Genomic DNA, 18098 nt, shown 5'->3' with positions numbered 1-18098 from the left:
TAGTGGTGCAGTATCTCTTTCACACCATAAGTTGCAGATTTCTCACAAAAAGTGAGTAAACGTCTCAGTGAGGCTTTCGTTACAGTCAAATGCTTCACAGTGGTTGGAGTGGCGCTTTGACTCCACATACGCCAAACGTCAATCTTCACTTCGACTGAGGCACATGTGGCAAGAACAAGCAGTTTGCGGGACAAGGGCAACTTCTCTGTGAGAGCACTGTCAACCTTCGTGTAACATAGCCTCTATCTTGTCATCAGTTGTAGCATCCTCCCCAGCCTGGGTACGTGTAAACTTCTAAATGAATACGCCACACACAGAGCTTAGTATTACACATCTTTATTCCTGTGTATGTACGGGCTAAGTCAACGTTATAGGTATTAACTCTATTCACCACACCTGAACACTTATGTCATAGTTCTACATAGTCCATTAGGAACCAAAAGGGTCCCATCCTCGCTAACTCACAGCACACTATACAGAGGTATGCATGCACAAATGGACTAATGCACCAACCCAATCTCTTCCCCTTTTTCTCTACATTAGCCTCAGCTGCTGCATCATTCCCCTTCACCTCAGAGATATTATCCTGTAATTATTCAGTAAATGAATTGACCATACCAAACAAGTCCATGTGAGCCTGATTCATAAAGGGCCTCTGATCTCGTGGCAAAGGCCCTGCAGTTGTGGGGGAGTCTCCGCACTTAGGGCGAAATTTCCGCAGTGAGAAATCTCATTGCCGAGATTCTGCCTTGAGTGCCAAGACTGCCCCAGAACTGCGGGGCCTCCACCACGAGTGCTGAGGCCCTTTGTGAATCAGGCCCATCATTTCTTTCTCTCATACTCTTACAGTTAGCCGAATTGTTCGCACCAGAGTTCTGGATTAAGCGGTTACTGCAACAGCTGACAAGCAGCTTTAAGCACATTTACATTCTGTTATTCCATATGAGAACACAGACTACACATTGTCTTTCTGGTGGAATTGTGGCTCGGCTCACATATAAACTCCGAAATATGTGATCTTGTGCTTCCCCAATTTCCTCAACCTTTGACAAGATGGCAGAGACACCTGGTTTTGTTCAGCATTTAGGAAAATCATCTAGCACTGTGACATAAACACTCACTATTGTGCAGTCATAGCCTCTGGCTTGCATCAAAGTGTGAGCAAGTGAACAGCTGAAAGCGACAGAATGAGACAACATTCACCTTTTAAAAAAGGTCACAAGCACTCCAACTTAATCACTACATGATTGAATCTTTCAAGAGTTTTGACGGAATGAATATTCATACACCAGATTAAAGGATTCTGCTATGAAGCAAAGAATATTAAACTATTGTAATACAAACTGTTCAAAAGAAATGTATTTGTGGAATTATAAAATGTATAATTCATAAAACACAAAATCAGTAATTTTGCATTGATATACTATCTATATCCATGTAATGAGAAACAGTCTGAATGATCCAGTAATACTCAAACTGGCATTCTCTATTATTGTTACTGTGTTGTTGATATATTTAGCTCCATAGAAATATAAAGGACTATAAATTAATGTAAAATCTTGCGATATCTACATTTGATTCCTGGACGTAATAGAATTACATTATTTTTTATATTATATTTAAAATATTTTAACATGTACTAATAATGCTTTGACATGTAGCAGAAAAACAGCAGGATGCAGTTGCACATCTACACTGGGACTTTGCACTACTGCCCTTTGGAGTGAGGGCCCTTTTAGGTACCATGAAATGTAACAAAAATGCAGTTGAAATGTATGCCATGAATAGAAAAACCCTTTGTCTCATACCCGTGTATGTCTTGTAAAGTGTGGCTAGTGTCAGTAACACAACATCTGGGGCATCCAACCAAAATGTAACAGTACACTCATGCTTAGCCAAACAGAATAATTTACCTGGTGTGAGTGTCCAAAGTATCCCTTCAGTAAACAGGCATAACCCTATTAAAAGGGAAAGCTGAGGAGTTATTCTTTACACTTGAAAGGTCACATTTTCGGTATTGTTTTCCAACTAGTAGGGTGCAGTTATCAAAGCCCCCAGGAGCCTATATGTACAAGGCAGACTTAAGTAGACGAGTGAAGAAATACACTGAAGCAAACAAGAGCGTAACTACCAGGTGCAAAAATTAAGCAAATGACCTTTGAAAGAGACACATTTTCAAGTTATACCTGAAAAGCATGAGATAAGAGAGGTCAATTAGACTTTGTTCACATAGATCCGCTGGATCATGCTCCACACGCAGAAGGGCTAGCCACCGCTGGAAGAGCCTCTACAACATAAGTTCAAGGATGTTATGCAAGGGGAGCAGAGGTTGTGCATGGGTGCAGATTTAGTCATATAGTGAAAGCTACCAATATCACAAAAACACATTTCTGGTGAATAAGTGCTTTATGTGGAGATAGGTGTAAAATGTAAGGTCATGGATATTGAATCAGAACTAATCAACTTCAAAGAATTTTACATGATCATTTGAGGATTAGATTTAAAAAAAAATCCGATCTTATCACTGCCTGTACAAACAGGATGTGTTACTATTACAGAACATGTATTCTAAAAGACTCAGAGTATAAATGGCTTAAATAATCAGAAATTCTTATGTGATGAGGGAATGGGTTTTAGACTGAGATGGGGTTTCCCAGGAGTGAATCAGCTTACCATTTGCAGTAATGATGCCAGTGCTGTTGCAGAAAAGCTTTGTAAACATATAGGAAAACGATCATAAAAGTAAAAGGCCAAATCAATGTGTTCAAAAGCACTTCACAAATTAGGAAATCACTACTCCTTTTCAGAATCTAGACGTTGCAAGAACATAGAACACGGACAAAGGTGGAAGAGTACTGGTTACGTCTAGCAAGGACAAAAGCACCATTTCTTCATGACAGGTCACATAACAATTTTTAAACTTTTAGTTAAACACTTGAATGCTTTTTCCGATGCTGGTTAAGCTCTCCTTTCCAAGTGAAGCTTTTCTCACATTCTGTGCATTTATATGGTCTCTCTCCAGTATGTATTCTTCTATGTGCATTCAGATAATCTTTCCGATTGAATCGTTTATGGCAGAAAGTACATACAAATGGTTTTTCACCACTATGCGTTGTTTGGTGTCTGATAAGATGTGGCATCTGAAAAAAGCTTTTTTCACATTCAGTACATGGGTATGGTCTCACTCCAGAATGTGTGATCATATGTCTAATGAGCTCTCCCTTCAGACTATAGCTTTTGTTGCACTGAGTACATGAGAACATTCTCATATTATGCTGTAAATTTGGGACACTTTTAAGAAACTGCAGATTATTCTGTTTACTTTCCCGTTTATCATATTTTTCTAGTCTACCAAGCTTTTGATGAGAACTGAAAGGCGCCGAGTTGATTAAAAGACTTTCACATTGATTAGTTCTCTCGCCTCTAAGTTTTCGATTGCTTACTGGCCCGATGTGGGTTCTAATTTCCGGTCCTTTATAAATATTCTTTTGCACTTTTGCTTTGACTTTTCCCATTGTAAGTTGAGAGAACGGAGTACTTTCACTATATTTTATAGGATGTACAGCTTTTCTTTGTTTGTTCATGATTCCACTGCCTGTGGGAAAATAGTAAGAGTGTGTTATCTTTATGTTTGAAAGAAATAATCACATATATGCAGTGTTTCCTTTTAAAAAAATTACAATAAAATATTGCTGAAATTCATCCAAACAACAGAACCAAGTTATTGATTTATTAAGCATCATGCTTTTCAAATCTTGGTGATGATACTTTAAAATGGGCAAACTGGAATTTACTCCAGCTGTTAGGGACCATAGGTTGGAGATTTTCAGCATTAAGGGGTGGAAGAGGCTTGGGGACCTGTTTGAGGGAATTGGAGATTCAACCTTTCTTAAACATTAGCTTCCAGCATGGCATCCCAAAATCTGAACAATTTCAGTACACCCAACTTAGACACTGGGCCCTAAATTAAATTTGAGTAATGGCTCCTGTCGTGAAAGAGCAAGAAAAGGCTGGTATCGAATATATAAGTTATTAGGCAAGGAGAACACTCACACTAAAACCCCTGGGCAGATAGAATGGGAAAAGAAACTCAATAGAAAATTCTCCCAGAAGAAATTACACAAGAGCTATACTAGAGCCCTCAATATGATGCAAACAGGTATAACCCAAGAAGTACTATGTAGGATTGTCTCTTACTGGTGCATAATGCTGCTAAAAAAGGGGGAGTGGCACATAAAAAAACCCTCAGCTGTGCTGGAGGATGTGCGATACAGATGGTACCGTTTTTAGAGACTGTCAGACACTACAGCAATACTAGAAAGTGGTTCTAGATACTACAGATTGTACTTTCCAGATGCAGCTTCTAAGGTTCCCCACTTACGGAATACTAAGAGTGGCTAATCCCTAAACCTTCCCTTTGCATTTCACGAGAGAAACGTTAATGTCACTAATGCTCTGTACAGCCAAACACACAATGACTACTTAGTGGGGCAAGGATAGGCCGGCAGGTGAGAGAGAATGGATTCCTCACCTCTGGCACATGCTAGAGATGGAGAAGATTGCGAACGTCAATGATAGCACAATGGAGTATTATGATACAAAATGCATGCTGTTGATATAGTATCTATCCTCGGATATGAGACAACTTATCTGTCCCACTTACTTGTGAGCACTGAATATTATATAACCATGATGAACAACTTACTTACCTTCATAATGCTCTTTCTGGTAGAGAGACTATCTAATCGTAGGTGCCTACCCTTTTGAATATTCTATGTTCAAGAAACTATTTCAGCAGTACCTCTGCAGGCAGGTAGCTGATGACGTGCAGCTCTGCACAAACGCTGTTATGCCTTAGAAATGATGTGCGGAGCAAATATAGATGCCAACCCTATGCACTGATGTCAGTTACTTTTGAAGCTGTCCATACCCCCGATGCAGAGTTCCAATAACAAATTGGGTGCGACTAGTGAGCAGATCCCTAGACTAAGAATCTTATTAAAGGTTAAAGTCTAATTCGTAGAAAGGGGAGGATGGAAGAGTTGGTGAGCAATGTGAGATTAAATAGAGTCTCCGCCACAGAGACCATTACTGAAGGTAAGTAACTTTTGATAAAGACTTCAAACAACAGATTCCTCACCGTTTGAATAGATACCAAAGCTGTACCTATTTGGAAGTGAATGAAACCAGAAAGTCCTGCAGGATTGAGTGTGTGCAATGCCCCTCTTCAAACCTGACTGTCCAGACAGTAGTGCTTTGTTAACATATGCAGTGATGCCCATGTAGGTGCCTGGCAGATGTCCAGGACAGGAACTCCACATGCCAACACAGTCGAAACGTTGCTTCTGTTATTCTCAATAACAAGCATACACGTCTGAGATTAGTTTTCAGCGTTCATAGATAGCTATGTTTTGGCCATCTGTAGGCTGGACAGATTTTCATTATGTAAATACAATGTATATATGGTACATTACCTTTTCTTTTAACCTTCACAAACGCACTTTTACCCTGAGCACTTCACTTTTTTTCACCCTGAGCACCATTCCCCCAAGTGGATAGGCAATTGTGATGTCTTTAACAATTGGTTTTGACTTTTTGAGAATAAATGGAATTTATTGCATACTTATCACTAGGTCCTTGTGAATGCTTTCCTTCTTGTTATGTTTACCTTGAAGTTTTGATTGTTATTGTGACCAGTTCTCTTGTCGTGTATTTCTATAGGTTCTGAATCGATCCCCCTATTCCTGACCCTATTCTGGTTAAACTTACTAGCTAGTTAACTAACAGTCAGCCCATGAGGCAAGAAAACCCCCATGATGCAGATACCGTTATCTGACGCAGTCACACTACGGCACAGGAACGTGTTATCTGATTAGGTCATAACGCTTGAGATCTAATTAGACAAGCGACATTCCTCCAGCCCCTGATAAGGCATACGACGTTCTCATAACAAATCAAACCTATGACAACCTGGATAATCCGTGCGGCCATTGTTTTGATTTCACAGAGAACTTTAGTAAAGAATGTGCTAACGAGCAAGTCGTATGACATCTTTATTGACGTACCTATGTCCATCCTTACGTCAATCCCGGCACCTTTAAGGTATAAATATTGCCGACCTTGCCCTATGCAAACACACGCGTGGTGACAAGACGGAGCAGCCATACTTGCCGAAGCCGAGAGCAGAAGCAGACCCCGCAGGCAGCAGCCCCGCCTTCCTGACGCGCTGAGAGACGCGCTGCTATCTCAAGCCGAGAGACCCAGCACCGGCGCTTCTGGGCAGCCCTCGCAGGCAGCCTGGAATATCGAGAGCAGAGAAAGAGATACCATTCCTCATTCATCCTAAATTCCAGGTACAGAACTGAATAACCCCTCCTAGAGAATTCTTTAGTTATCCACTTGGCAAAAACAAACTTAACTTAAACTGTAACTTTCTATTCCCGCCCACGTATTAGACTTAGGTCAGGTACACGGGGTAGGCGTATTTAGAAACACCAGTTGAGTACGTTTAGTCAAATGTATATGTGTATGTAAATATATTTTAATCATTTTAAAACATCATATGGCTCAGAAACCATATCAATGTTTTTACAGTATTATTTTATACTATTGCTTTTAATGTATGCACTTTACTTAACTATAAGTATCGCAATAATATCGATCCATTTCTCTTGTACGAGAAAAGAGACTGATCAATAAATAACATCTTTTATTGAACACGCCCGTCTCCTCCTTTTCTCTACACTCTGATGAGACTAAGAATGCACGTACTGACTGAGTAAAATAATTGCCTTGTGCTCACACGACTCTTGAGATTGACTCTTGATTAGGGGAGAGCAAAGTTGTCATGTTCTATGGTTGTCAGAAACTAAATCCCTTCTTGTCTAATCAGGGGAGTTAATCCTTCCTTGAACATTCGAGAAAGTTTCTAGCGAACTCTGAGCTTAGCTGGCAAACCCAAAAATTAAGTCTAGTATCGACAGTAGTAGACCTAGTTAACGTCTGGCCTAGGCCTTTACTGCTGTAGGTACTATTCCAATGCGCAGAGCCTATTGGGAAAATAGGAGCTACACTACATGGCGCCCAACGTGTTTGGAAAGGGCGATAAAACTAACGTAAGACATTTAGAGTAACTCAGTCGTGCTTTCTCACTCAGACCCCTTTTCCCAAATACTCCAAAGACGTCTGGAGTGGGTGAAAGGTTATAATATCCTCCAAAACCTCGCAGGAGGGAACTCCTATGTATGGTTCTTGGTCTAAGTCAACGTTGAAGGATAAACAGTGTTCCAAAATATTGTGCATCTAATCTCTGTTTCCATAAAGAAACCTGATCTGCAAATAAACATAATACCATCCTGTCAGCAAAATGGACAGCGATGAAGAACGAGAGGTTACTAGATTAGCTACTGAAATAGCAGATGCTGATGCTACCATGCAAGCAGCAGACGCGGATATAATACTCATTCCGGTCGCCAAAAGAAGATCTATAACCTTAAAACTTATAGAAAATGGACTGACACCTAGAGGTGGCACAGTCATATTCGTAATCGAGGCACACGAATATCGGCAGACAGAGGTATACTATACATGGATACATTTTCCAGCAGCTAATACTATAACAAAGTACTTCCACTATTACAAAGTAGAGGAACCTCCTAATGAGTACACTCCTTTCGAGGAGGTGGAAGTACCACTCAAATTCCAAGAGCATTTGCTCTTATTTGATGGCGCCCTAAAACATAATAATCACATTACAAGGCTCGGTCCTTTAGGAAGACCAGGAGCAACGTGGCCGGTCTTAGCCGGATACACACCATATCCAGACATCGAAAGAATGCCTGCAGCAGAGCTGCTAATACAGCTAAAACAACTACTAAAAATTCACAGACAATTAGTTCAGTATGTAATGCGGACTTCAACAATACAGCCAGCGATTAAACTTCCACAGCTGACCCCTCACCAGGGGAACACAAATAAAATTACACCACAGAACATCCAATCCTGCCTAGGTAAAGTTCCAGCTAAACGGGAACAAATACCATTCTGGTTGGCACAGAAAATTACCCAAATAGAGGCGGTGTTTCCTGACACCACCCCATTAGAAAAACACAGGATTCTGACTATATGTCTCCCAATGGGAATCGCACCACACATTGAGGACTGTGACACTTGGGGTACAGTCTTTGCTTCCATCTACACAAAAACGCACGGTGTTCCATCCATTTCGGTAATACCAGATGTGCTAAAACAAATTCAAGATGAATACGGTCCAGAACCTGCTTTAACTCTTGGTATGAAATTACTAAAAGACTTCAAGCAGGTATCGGCTATATTACTAGCCAACATAAAGGGTGAAGCAGCAAACGTGGCGATCCGCCAGAGGTTAAAAGAGACAGATATAGCAGACCAACCAGCTGAAATTGCCAGAATCATAGAAAAATCCTATGAAGAACTAGGCAGAGATAGTCTAGGTGGAATACCAGTAAAACCGCAACTGACTACAAGTCCAGAAAAAATGTTTTTTAATAATAATAATAATTCACCAAAAAAGAACTGGGATGGGAACAAACAATCCAATCCTAAAGAAAAGAAATTCCAGTCCAGAGGAAGGTCTCCTAGGCGAAGAGAGAAATCTCCAAACCCGAGACAAAGGTCACCTCAGAGTGAACCCTCTGGGAATAGATATAACCTTAGAAATAGGGATAATATTAAAAAACCTGATAGATATCAAGACATTGATACACGTCCCTCTCAAATCTTTTCAGAATTCCTCGCAGAAATCGGAAAGAAGAGGACGATCAGAAGAGCACGCCAAGTCCAAAGACAAGGAACCTGCTCAACTGAAAAAGAAATCACAATTTCCAAAAAAGAAGGTAGCCAGTATCAAGGTAGTTAACAATGCCGAGAATACTGAGGACACAACTGAAAAACGGAGAGTGGGCTCAGACAATGCTAGACAGCGCAGCAGAGGTGAGCATAGCTCGCAAAGTCCTTATGAATCATCTGGAGACAGTGGACACGAATGAATACCTTCAAGTGGAAACTGCAGATACCAGAGTTAGCAAGCCCCACAAAATATACGAGATAACATTACGTATAGAGGGAGATAAGACTAGGAAAATTAGGGGACTATTTTGGGATAACCTCTCCAAAGGCTATGACATCCTTCTAGCTGAAAAAGACTGGCCACCAGAGTTTGTCAGGGAGTGCCCTCATGGCGAAGAAGTAATTATGCCTGCCTTCTCGAATCAAATACCGATTCATAAAAAATACACACTTGCTAGAAAGTGGGCAGTGGCCTTAGCACCTGCTTTATATAAAAATCATGTAGGATGGGATGAGGATTCTCCTCCTCACAAAATCCAGTTAAAATCACAACCAACTGCACAAAGGCAGTACCCAATTAAGCAAGAAGCTAAAAAACAAGTAAATGAAATACTAGATCAGCTAGAATACCAGGGGGTGATTGAAACTTGCACCTCACAAATGAACAATCCTTTGTTTCCGGTCTCCAAACCAGACAATTCATACCGTCTAGTTTTGGATTACCGACACCTTAACACATGTTGCAAAACTTTTGCAGTGCAAAACTCACACAGTGCTGCACTAATGAATAACATAGTGCGCAAAAAATACAAAACTACCTTGGACATCTCCAACGGATTCTTTTGTCAAAACATAGCACCAGAGAGCAGATATTTAACAGCTTTCTCAGTAAATGGCACTCAAAAACAATTTTGTCGGTTAGCCCAGGGGTACAAGAATAGCCCGGGGGTATTCTCAGCGAGAGTAACAGAATTACTACAACAATATGATGATGAAGCATTATCTTATGTCGATGACATTTACTTAACAGATGATGACTTGGAGACTCACTTGAAAAGAGTGAACACCATAATACTTGGGTTCGCTGCAGAGGGTTACAAATTCAACTTCAAAAAGTCCAGAATTGCCCATCTGACGGTCCTATTCTTAGGATATGAGTTATCAAGTGAAGGCAAAAGCCTGGCAGACAATTTCCTAGAGAAATGTGCCGTAATCCAAGCTCCTAAAACACTAAAAAACCTACAGTCAATTCTAGGCTTCCTAAATTTCGGAAGAACTTACATTGCAAATTACGCAGAAAGGGTCAAACCCCTTTACGATCTAATTAAACCAGACTTTAAAAGATCCAGTTGGACTCAAACACACACAGAAATTTTGAGATCCTTACAAACAGACATGCTAATTAAAACACAATTAGAAACCCGTGATAATACACGCAACCTTGTGATCCGAGTCATCCCAGGGAGATGCGGATTCACATACCTGACCTCTAATGAGGGAGAAAAGGTACCAATTGCATTCAGATCACACTTGTACACAAAAGCTGAACAGAGATTCAGCAACAAAGGAAAAATTGTTCAAGCAGTTCAAACCGCAATAGCTAGAGAAAAAGCAATAGCTGACGGTAGACATATCACAGTCAGAACAGCTGAATCAGCCTTTGAAGCATTAACAACACCGTGCAATTTACCAACAACAACATTGGATCCAGAATGGTTACAATGGGTAAATTCAATCACAACGGACAAAGTATACTACTTCTTTGATCCAGAACTAGAAGAATTAAAAAATCTAAAATATGAAAAAACGTATCCTCTGCCAATCGACATTCTGCCTCTACGACATTACGCCTGTGTAATCTATACAGACGGACATGCTCAACCCTCCGTTTGGGGAGAACATGCATACAATCCCACATGTGAGATCACAAAAGAAGTGTGGCGCGGAGGTAAACTAAGACCTCTATTAACAAAATCACACTCAGTAGAAACAAATTCAGAAATGCAAACTGAAATAATAGCTTTGAAAATGGCGCTAGATAATGCGGATCGCGAATTCCCGACACTTATAGTGTCAGATTCATATTTCTGCGTCAAAGCATATAACAAGGATTTGCAGACATGGATTCAGAACGGTTACAAAGATGACACAGGTGCACCAATAAAGCAGAGACTTCTCTGGGAACAAGTAGCTCTTTTGAAGAAAGAACTACCAAAGACTCACGTGACTCACTCACTGAGTCATCAACGTGATGGCGTTCACGTTGTGGGGAATTCATTGGCTGAGACAGCCGCAGCGGCAGCCACTAAATCGGCTCCCGTAGATCGAAAAAAGCATACATTAAAATACATTGACGGTGAAACATTGCTGGCGGTGAAAACGTCATCGAAAGGCGACTGCTCAGCGTTACCGATCAACTATCCACTCAATTATACATACATAATCGATGCAAACTCCGTCCCTTTTGCTCGAATCCCTGGAGTGGGGGATAGAGTGATTCCAAACAAGGACAGGAGATACTTGTTAATCGCAGACGCACATATGGGCGAGGGTCACAGACACCTTAAATTAAAAGATTCTCTGGAAGATTTACAATCACGGTACTGGTGGCCAGGCATGAGCCTCCATCTTACCATCTTTGTAAAAAACTGCCCAAACTGCAACAGAGATCGCAGTGGGGAGAGAAGCAGTTTAATACCTCGTCGTATCAAGGCAGATAATATTACCAGCAAAAAGAATGGCTTGCGATTAACATATACAGGCTAGTTCCCACTTATAATGTAGATCCACAGCACTCGGCTGACGTCCGGACTATTATACAAGATTTGCGAGTCTAAATGGCATATACGCTAAGAGCATGCTACGTTCGACCATTTCTTTTCTTTTTCTCAGGCAATCCAGCCTGGGGGGGGAAAGAATGGCCAAATGAGCACAGCCCAGCGGGAATCTTCTCACTTCCTTCCTGAGGGTATGGGATGGTGTAAAGAAAAAACCAAGACAGAAAGCAATCTATAATAGAAAGGATATTAGGTTCGGGAGCTGGGTGGGTCAAACATCTAATAAGTGTCCAACGTAGTCTAAATAACTTGCCAAGAAATTCTCTGAAGGGATTCAGTCCGTACGAATTATTATTCGGAACTAGGATGTTGATCTCTGACCTTGATAGTCAGACTTCAGTGGTAACAGAAAAAAAGCTTTGATGTCAAAGACCGTTTGGCTATTTTGCAGGACTTAAACAAAACAAGAAAAGACCTGAGCAACATACAGTTGAAACAACAGCCAACAACCACTGAAGAATCACCACCTGTCCCAGCAAGACCTGTCTGGATTCCAAAAGTCGGGGATCTAGTCAGGGAGAAGATCGCGGTAAAGAAGGAATTTGGGCCTTCTTACAGAAAAGCAGTTCCTGTCTTGTCTGTCAACGGGACAAGATCAGTTGTACTACCGCCACTTGCTGGAAAAAAGGAGAACCGAGTTGTATCCATCGACCTGGTAAAACCACAACATGTGGCCTATAACAAACAGTAGGCCAAGTGGACTCCCAATAAGTAGCAGAACACCAAGGTTTGCTACCAGTACAGAGGTCCTAACAAAGAGGCTCATCACATTCGAAACGCCTACAGAAGAACAACAAGGACTATGCAACAATGCAATAGAACTTAGACCTCTGAAAACCCAAATAAAGACATTTAGCAGAGACACACCAATCTATACTGAAGTACCAAGTGAAAATGCAAAAAACAAAAATCCTGAACCAATTGGAACAATTGACAGAACTGCATCCGGTTACTTCATCAACTTCGATGATTCCTCTGAAGGCTTCAGCGAACAAAAGACACAGCCATCATCAAAATCCTTTAAAGACAAAGCGAAGGAACTTTTGAAACAACTAAAAGAAACATATCTGATTTCTCCATGGATTGAATTTTGGGTGGGTTTTGGTGCATTTATCCTCATACTTTGGCTCATCATGGTATTTACTTTGGGACGCTTCATTGAGGGAAAATATGCTAAAATGGACACAGCAAGTCAGAACATCAACTTGGTCCTCAAACCACACACATCGTCACACGTCGAGAAACGAGAACTTTCTTCAGAACTTTCTTCAGCCAACTTCACAGCAATTCCAATACCTGGTGGGGTAGCCTGGGACAACACTGACTATGAAATTTATGGTCCGGTCGAGATCCTGAAATATCCACACCAAATTAAGATCTCTTTGAGTGACTTTGCAATACCAAACTCATTTGCTGATGATTGGGACTTTGAAAGTATAAACAATATGATGTCTGACTTAGTAATGTCTGCTAAATTTACAAAACATGATTATTTGCAAGGTTCTACAAATTATGATAGTATGTATTGCTATAACCACTATGGTAACCATTTCTTGCATAAATCTGCACAACCTAGAAATGTTTTAAATTTTAATCAATGGGAACATTGTGCTACACCTCCAAAAGGGAGCTCTAGAACCGTTTATGACAAATATTCATACTTTCAAGGTTTTAACACTAGTAATGCTGAAACATTTTATTATAAATTGTCAAACAAGACAGGGACCAAAACCATGATAACCAACACAAAATTGATTTATTCTGATTCATTCTTTGAAAAAATGAATACTTTTGGATTCGATTATTGGGACAAAAATGTTGATTTGAAAAGTGTTTGGGGCACAAAAGAATGGCAAGTACAGGGTTTAGAAGCTTTGTTTAGAGCCTGCATGATCCCAGAACAAATGATATTTTTAAATGACACTGTTCAACAAACCACCTGTCTTGGCTTAGCCAAAATCAAAGATTTAAATAACCCGTCTATTCCAAAGCCAACAATGTTTAGCAATAACTCTGATACAGATGAAGAAATAGACGTAAACCATATACTTAACCAAAACAGAACACATCCTGATTGGAAACAATGGTTGATCTGGCCCACAGATACAAATCACTGTCAAGATAGATTCCTGAATAAAACACAGGGTTTCAAAATGACCAGGCCAGACCCTAGATATCCCCAAAGACATCACCCAGGGATAATAACAACCTACAGTGTGGGCAAATTATGCCTTCAATGGCTACAGTCTTCCACACTGCCTGAAATTAAGCAACACCTAACTTTACTTACTGATGGTGCTGACTTGCGTGATTTCATAATGGGACCACGCAAACAGCGTCAAAAGCGTTTCATAGCAGCCTCTGTATATGCAGCATATAATGAGGCCTGGAAGGTTACTCAAATTGAGACAGCAGAAAATACGGGAAATTGACCGTATTAATTTGGAAAAATCACTTTCTGTAGTGGACAATGGGTTAATGACTCTGTCCTCCAGAATTTTTTCATTGGACAGCATTGTGTCTTCAGCAATCGATATATTATCGCAAGACTTACTGTTATTACAACATGGTCAGTCACAATTGCGTTCTATCGTACAGCTTGGCTGGACGTTACAAAATCTGCATTCAGGCTATGTGCCTTGGCGTTTAATCAACACTACGTCACTATTCCAAATCTTTAACCTTACTGATAGACAAATCGGTATGGCGCAGAAGGGTGCTGATTATACAATCTTGAGCATTGAAAAACTAGAAAGATTACCGTTGACAATGTCAGAACGACCTGTCAGTGAATGGATAATCCACGGAATCATAAATATTCCAATCTCAACCTTCAGGTTTCAATACTGCCAAAAATATATACAGGCTGGCATGTACGAGAAATTGGGAAAGGGGTACCTTAAAACAACTTGGAACCTGCCCTATTCACATGCATGTGTCAGTAACAAAGGACAGAAAGTGTTTCTTAGTGGCAACAATTGTGCTATGTCACTAAGCGGCACGCTTCTGTGTAACGGTATTAGTTTGCACGGAGCCTGTGAAGGGAATTCATACAACCTTTCATGTCACCAGCAAGGCGCACCTGCAACTGAAATAGAACCATTCTTTCAAAGACTCTATAATGGGAGTTACATTCTTATTGTAGACCGCAGATGCTGTAGTCTTATGCCCGGGACTCCTTATCTCGTCACTACGACGGCGAAGGTCAAGTGCTGTGGACGTTCTTTGTTCCCCAGCTCCTTTCCAGACAGGGAGGCGAGGGCATGGCCCAGTTTGAAAATTACTTCTATTCGAATAGACACTTTAAGCAGAATGAAAACAGTGCTTCTTCAGACGCCTACAAGGCTCACGTCATCAAAAGAAACGTATGATCTACAAGTCGCAAGGACGACTGCAGAGATACATACATTATTATCAACCAATTCCCCCGTACATTTCGCGGAAATCCTGAGCGAAATCTTAAATATTTCTAATACCACAGGAGTCTCAAAGGTATATAAGACAGTATTTTCGATGGCATTAACACCATTCAAAGCCATACTGGGTATTTTTCCAGATTTCGTCCATTCGATTTTTGGCGGACTTCCCCTAATACTAGGACTAATTGCAGGAATCCTATTCCTAGTCCTTATTTTTCGATATGGCAACCCATGTCACAGATCAAACTCTCGCGACAATGGAAGATACGATCCTAGCCATTGGATACCGGGACCGGATATCAAAAATCCTGGGACTCTCCCGGCTTAGAGACCTGAACATGACTTGGTTTCTATCATTTCGACCAATGTGGCAAAGGTGTGTTTTACCTGTACTAAGGTGTCTGCTATGCGGAGAAGAATGCGTGTTAGACACCTGTCTGACGCTACAATCGGATGCGCCGGTGGATGCAGATACACTGTTGGTTCCTACCAAGGTTCACGCTTTGTGCTGCCCTCAAAGGCTGCCAATTCTGATGACGGCATTCCTGGAATCTTCACCACTGCGATTGAAGAGTAGTGAAGTACGAGATGAAAGCAGCATCGAACAGGTACGACCTTCTGTCAGCAATGCAAATCAGAATGTCAATGCAGACAATCATGCGCATGAATGCATGGTTACCCCTATTTCCGACTTAGTGGAACTTTCCCATGAAGCTGTTGACAGTTTTTTCGAAAGCCTGAATGATATGATGTTCTCTCCGGAACAGAAATAGAGACTTTTGAGTAAACTCGCACACGGCGTTCCCTGAATTCGGCCTTCAACTTTAAAAATAAAGTCACATGAACAATTACAATCCAGTTCACGGACAGCAACTTTTTTCAGCAAGCCCTTAAAATATTTTTCTATATATTTTTTCCCCGGGACACTGATCTTCTGCTTAAAGTAAGAAACTATTCCTAGAGAACTAAGATTTCTATTTTTTTAGATACTTTATAGACTTTATATAGACTTTAGCTGCCCGCTGGTATGTTCACGATATATTTTATGTGATGAAATGGTTTCGACTTTTTTTCTGTATAGCCATATTAAGAGCCATTTCATGTGTATTTCTCATATACCAACAAGCAATAATGCATAACAATGCGTGTTTACTTTTGCATTTAATTCATAGCTTAAGTGCATACAATATATATGACTGCAATTTTTCAGTATATTTGAAAATTTCAAAATGCATTTATGTATTTTGGGGTGGTAAGGTATACACTATACTCTATAGTATGTTGTACTATGTTATACTATGCATAGATTAGTAGATATGACCATAGTTAGCGTGGAGTGGGTGTCGTGTATTTCTATAGGTTCTGAATCGATCCCCCTATTCCTGACCCTATTCTGGTTAAACTTACTAGCTAGTTAACTAACAGTCAGCCCATGAGGCAAGAAAACCCCCATGATGCAGATACCGTTATCTGACGCAGTCACACTACGGCACAGGAACGTGTTATCTGATTAGGTCATAACGCTTGAGATCTAATTAGACAAGCGACATTCCTCCAGCCCCTGATAAGGCATACGACGTTCTCATAACAAATCAAACCTATGACAACCTGGATAATCCGTGCGGCCATTGTTTTGATTTCACAGAGAACTTTAGTAAAGAATGTGCTAACGAGCAAGTCGTATGACATCTTTATTGACGTACCTATGTCCATCCTTACGTCAATCCCGGCACCTTTAAGGTATAAATATTGCCGACCTTGCCCTATGCAAACACACGCGTGGTGACAAGACGGAGCAGCCATACTTGCCGAAGCCGAGAGCAGAAGCAGACCCCGCAGGCAGCAGCCCCGCCTTCCTGACGCGCTGAGAGACGCGCTGCTATCTCAAGCCGAGAGACCCAGCACCGGCGCTTCTGGGCAGCCCTCGCAGGCAGCCTGGAATATCGAGAGCAGAGAAAGAGATACCATTCCTCATTCATCCTAAATTCCAGGTACAGAACTGAATAACCCCTCCTAGAGAATTCTTTAGTTATCCACTTGGCAAAAACAAACTTAACTTAAACTGTAACTTTCTATTCCCGCCCACGTATTAGACTTAGGTCAGGTACACGGGGTAGGCGTATTTAGAAACACCAGTTGAGTACGTTTAGTCAAATGTATATGTGTATGTAAATATATTTTAATCATTTTAAAACATCATATGGCTCAGAAACCATATCAATGTTTTTACAGTATTATTTTATACTATTGCTTTTAATGTATGCACTTTACTTAACTATAAGTATCGCAATAATATCGATCCATTTCTCTTGTACGAGAAAAGAGACTGATCAATAAATAACATCTTTTATTGAACACGCCCGTCTCCTCCTTTTCTCTACACTCTGATGAGACTAAGAATGCACGTACTGACTGAGTAAAATAATTGCCTTGTGCTCACACGACTCTTGAGATTGACTCTTGATTAGGGGAGAGCAAAGTTGTCATGTTCTATGGTTGTCAGAAACTAAATCCCTTCTTGTCTAATCAGGGGAGTTAATCCTTCCTTGAACATTCGAGAAAGTTTCTAGCGAACTCTGAGCTTAGCTGGCAAACCCAAAAATTAAGTCTAGTATCGACAGTAGTAGACCTAGTTAACGTCTGGCCTAGGCCTTTACTGCTGTAGGTACTATTCCAATGCGCAGAGCCTATTGGGAAAATAGGAGCTACACTACACTCTACTATCTTGGTATAAGCATAGCAGATCTTAAAGCAGAGCCAAATCTAGTGGGAAATGGTCCTTTTCTGCAGGGCCTTGTTTTTTGCTCCAAGAAACCCCACAAGGAACTGATCATCCACCCTGTGTTCTGTGATACGATCAATGTAAAAGCCCAGTGCTCTTTTGGGATCCAAGCGATGGAGTCTCTCAACCTAGGAGTGCTGAGGAAGCGCATAGAACGCTGGCAAGGTGATGGTTTGACAGACACTGAATGGTGTCACAACTTTTAAAAAGAAGGCAGCTTGCATCTGCAGCAGA

At 40.8% G+C, this 18098-nt stretch overlaps 1 protein-coding gene across 3 annotated transcripts in view; it reads right to left on the bottom strand.

Moving 5' to 3' along the window:
* Nucleotides 1-320: 320 nt before the first annotated feature.
* LOC144823531 (zinc finger protein 425-like) overlaps nt 321-18098 on the bottom strand; it is a 127426-nt gene continuing 109648 nt past the window's right edge. For 2 of the 3 annotated variants that reach the window (XM_078682122.1, XM_078682124.1), the window contains one exon: nt 321-3595. In XM_078682122.1, the coding sequence (XP_078538248.1) occupies nt 2928-3595 (668 nt within the window). In that variant the 3' untranslated portion in view covers nt 321-2927. The remainder of the gene's footprint in view (nt 3596-18098) is intronic. The other variant, XM_078682123.1, reaches the window with a different exon arrangement.

This window comes from Lissotriton helveticus, chromosome 3_1, assembly GCF_964261635.1.
Source record: "Lissotriton helveticus chromosome 3_1, aLisHel1.1, whole genome shotgun sequence".
Classification (NCBI taxonomy): Eukaryota; Metazoa; Chordata; class Amphibia; order Caudata; family Salamandridae; genus Lissotriton; species Lissotriton helveticus.
This window is presented reverse-complemented; position numbering and strand designations above follow the sequence as displayed.